We start from the raw sequence: 4,325 nt of genomic DNA on the forward strand, positions 1-4,325 counted from the left end.
CAGACACAGAACCCACACTGCCGAAGTTCAAATCCTGACTGAAGTTTTCTTCTTCCTCAATTTGGGATCAGTAGTACCTACCTCATAGAGCTGCCATGAAGATGACCACAAGTTACAAATGCAAAGCGCTGAGTGCCTGGGGCATGATGAACGCGGGGGGGGGGGGGGGGGGGGGGGGCGGGCAGGGACGGCGGGGTTAGCTTTTGTTATCTGTAACAGGGAAACCCCTGTGCATCCTGAGGCCCAGCCAGGACCTCACTCATTTCCCAGTGGCACTGTCACTCCTTCCTTTGCTGCCCCACTGCTTGATCCCTGTCTCATTCACTTTTACAATACTATACTATAATAACCTATTCATACATTCACACGACCATCTGCTCCATTAGCTCTCAAAGGCCATGAAGGGCAGAGACTGTGTCATTCTAAATCTCTGTACCTTCAGCCCCAGAACACAGTATTTCCTCAATAAACACTTCTAGCCCCACTGGGATTGATACCTGTGATTCCCAAACATGCTGTGGAGCTTTAGACCCTGTTCCTAAGCACATGCCTTTCCCAGCTCCTCTCCACCATCCGCTTGATAAATCTATCCTTTCATTTTTCTCTAGGGCAGCAGAACTAGTACAAGGTGCTAGGCCCAACCAAGGTAATGGTACAGGTGAACAGAGACCAGGAGAAACAGCTTTATTTGCACTGAGAGTTGGAGAGTGAGAGGAGGGCCTGAGACAGCATACTGAGTGAGAGAACAGAGATTACTTTTCAAAATGGCAGTTAGAGCTCATCAACCAAATGGACTCGACCTGCCATCAGCCTTGCAGTGAGCGCCATCAATAAGAGGCCTGCTGGGAAATGTTTATTTGCCACTGAATCACCCAAGCATGCTACAATTATAAGAAAGGTACAGGTCGTTTTTCATTTCCATAACTCAATGTCCACAGCATTTCCTCAATCATAAGTATTACAAAAGAGAGTAAAAAAAAAAATCATATTTTACAGATCTTAGACTTGTCTTTAGTATTTTAGCTCAAATCTTACCATCTTCAAAAAACAGTTCTGTCAAACTCATCAGCTAAAAGTTCTATCCAAGCAGTGAGAAGATGGCCTTTGTTAGCCCGTGGCAATTCTTTTCTGATTTGTCCTAGCTAGTTAATGCTGAACAGCAGAATGAGGCTTAGATTGCAGGGGTTGAGGGGAAGGGGTATCAAGAGTTAATTTCCCCCAGTACAAGATGGCATCTGAAGCTTGATGGGAGAGCTGAACTGGAGAGACTTGAGGGAAGGGTCCAGGCCCTGTATTCAGTCAGAGTCACTGCTGGAAGAGGAGGAGGAGGAGGAATGCTGCAAGGGGAAAGGGGAAAGGATACATCAGATCCAAATGACTTTTGTTACTTCATGGGACATTCTTTGGTGCCCTATACCTCCACCCCAGTGCCCTTTGCTTTCTAAGAAGGTCAGGAGTCTTCAACTCGACTGTCCCTTAAACAGCAAAAGCAAGGATTTCCTTCAGCAGTGAGCAGTCAGGAATGGATGAAACCATCCTAAATCATTGCACAGAATTTAATATACTGCATTTGGAGAAAGTTTCCAATTTTCTTTACCTGAGCCAATGCCTAGGCAAGGAATAAATTATAGGCACTAGAGTAGAATTGTACAAGGAAACAGCTGCTCCCTTATAGTATTTATTAGCTGCATGGACATTCCTAGTGGCTAGGAGACTAAGAAAAGCGAGTAGAATGAGTAGCTGCGTGTGCATCTATCTCTACTTTTTCCTAAGTCCCAACTGGGAGAAAGTGAGGAAGGCGGGAGAGGAGGCTGGGAGAGTCCTAGTCAAGGTTCTTACACATATACTCCCATCAAAACTGTCATCAAAACCATTTTTGAGTGTCTCCACTCAAGAACCAAAGATGGAGAACTAGAATTAGCATCCAAAGCCATAAGGCAAATAAATATTGGGCAGAAAAATGTAAATTAAGGCCTCCTCAAGATCAGGGTTGGTTCACTCCTTCCAGAGTTGTCCTGAGAGCTACTTTTACCCTTGCTAATGAACAATCCTCTGGAGTGAAGATATTTAGCCTTGGGGCTGAGCATGAAACTCAGGTTTTGTTAGAGGCTGAGAGTCACTGACTGCTCTCGTCCTCAGTTTCCCTACTGAATAGTAGGACAATGGGGCCCATGTAACTAAAACAACACCCTGAGAACACTGAAGGAGAGAAAGAAACTCCAGGACCTAGGGCCAGATTATTACAAGTTAATTATTATATAAGACTTTGCTTTGTCAAAGCACTGACTCTATTACTTGATGTTTGACCACCTCAGTGGGTGTGTCCAACCTGCTAAAACAAGCGTGGGGTGGGGAGTTCTAGGAAGAGAAAGGCAAACTAGAAAGACTTTTGATGCTGACATCCATTCTGTGGCTCAGCCTAGCACCTCCCAGATACAAGGCCTAATAAGCCTAATAAATTTTTTAGGATTATCAGATTCTTCCCAGTGGGAATCCTTTACACAGTCACTGTCCCACATCCTCAAGACTTCAAAATCCCCATTCCTTGCCCTCCCCCTGCCTCCTTAGTCCCTTTGAAGGGGCACCCCTTCCCAGCTAGGCTCCAGGGGCACTTACCTTGCCATGCTTATGGTGTTTCTGCTTCTTTTTATGAGCTTTCTTCATTTTCTTGTGCACCTTCTTATCAATCACTATTCCTGGTCCTACTACACCAGGAACCAATGGATTCACAGGACACATGCCAGGGCCAGGTGGTGGGTATGGAGGGGGGTAGGGACCTGAGGGCTGGCATCCTGGATATCCTGGCTGTGGCACAGGATGACAGGGCCCACCAGGGGGAAAGGCTGGATTCCCCTGGGGTGCTCCTGGGGGGGTGGGAAAAGGGCCTGGAGGAAAGGGAGGGTTGGCAGGTGGTGGATGGGCAGGATTGCAACCTCCAGGATACCCAGCGTTAGGCGGGTGTGGATATGGTCCTGGCTGCCCTGGTGGAAGAAACAAAGAATAAATTAAGATTACAACTGTCCAGAGCCTCTGACAACAAACAACAACAGAAAGAATTACTCAATAGTTAAGGGCAAATGGGAAGGTGAGGAAAAAGAATCACTCAGTAGTTAAGGGCAAATGGGAAGGTGAGGAAAGAGAATGAAGGGAAGGGGAGGCAAACTTACAGGAGAGAGAGAAAAGGGAAGGGCCCTGGCAGGGCGGGGGAGAAACAGAGACAGGGAACTCTAGGGAAAGAGGAGAGGATGGGTCAGCGAGGAAGGACTTTGCTTCTGCGGGCTAGTGGAGAGGAGGAGGCGAAACTGACACAGAATCCTCCTGTTGTGGCCCATCTGAAAAGGGGCTGGGGCAAGAGAAGCGATCCCCCAAACACCTACCGGCATTGGGATTCCACATGTTCAGATGTTTCCTTCAGCCTGAGGAAAAAGAAATGAAGGCAAACAGCTGATGGCCCACAAGTGGGTGGGGGTTTTAGAGACCAAGCCCCAGGCCCAACTCCAACGACTCCGGCTCCACTCTATGCAGTCCCTTAGAGAACTTCCACGACCTCCACGGAAGAAATCTTTCTTTCCACCCATTCTTTCGCCTCCAATACCTAATTCTATCCCTAGTTCCCTAGTCACAGGAACCTAGCTCCCTCCACCTTGCACTAGCTCTGGCCGCGGGAGGGGACTTCTAACTTGTCGGGAGAGAGGCTGAGTCCGCGAATCTCCCAAAACCTAAACCTAAACTCCCTATAAACTCATCTGCCTTTCCGTGACCGAGTCCGGAAGACTTTAACCACCCAGAGGCTGCGGAAAGACCTTAAACACTTTACCGCTCCCGGCGGAGAGTGACGGGGGACAAGACCCCCACCCAGGCTAAGAGAAGGACCTGACTTGAGGCGAAAGGAGTTAGGAGAATCAGGAAAGATCCTCAAATGCTTTCACAGTAGACACACACCCCTCCCCTACCCCATCCAAAAGGACAAATAAAGATCCTGACTCCCAGCTGCGAAGGGACTCCTCACCCAGGAATGGAGAAAGAAGAGGTCTGGGGTATCCAGACGTCCGGTCACCCTTACACCACTGCCTGGGCGGACTTGTCCTCCTTAGCCTTCACTCACTTCCTGATAACCCTCCCACCCTAGGCTTCAGCATCCGCCCCTGCTACCGTCTAATTGGTAGTATGTGTTCATTCTGCGTTAGGATTGGAGAACGTACTCGTCAATCACTCCATTCCTCTCTAGGCTAGAAGGCAAGGGTTTCAGTAGGGGCGGAGCCAAGGGCTGCAGGGAGAGGCGGGTGCAAAAGGGCAGCCGGAAATCCCCGTGGGCGGGGCTCAGA

At 48.6% G+C, this 4,325-nt stretch overlaps 1 protein-coding gene across 1 annotated transcript; it reads right to left on the reverse strand.

The window, feature by feature from the left end:
• Positions 668–4,120, reverse strand: PRR13 (proline rich 13). The gene is made up of 4 exons (XM_018047678.1): positions 4,010–4,120; positions 3,378–3,416; positions 2,617–2,981; positions 668–1,337 (listed from the first exon to the last, which is right to left on the reverse strand). The coding sequence occupies exons 2-4, from the start codon at positions 3,394–3,396 to the stop codon at positions 1,296–1,298; spliced, it is 426 nt and encodes a 141-aa protein (XP_017903167.1). The 5' UTR covers positions 3,397–3,416; positions 4,010–4,120; the 3' UTR covers positions 668–1,295.

Source organism: Capra hircus, chromosome 5 (genome assembly GCF_001704415.2).
Source record: "Capra hircus breed San Clemente chromosome 5, ASM170441v1, whole genome shotgun sequence".
NCBI lineage: Eukaryota > Metazoa > Chordata > Mammalia > Artiodactyla > Bovidae > Capra > Capra hircus.

Coding starts and splice junctions, on each gene's coding strand:
- PRR13 (XM_018047678.1), bottom strand. Junction 1,338..2,616: donor AACACCATAAGCATGGCAAG/GTAAGTGCCCCT, acceptor TTCCCCTTGCAG/CATTCCTCCTCCTCCTCCTC.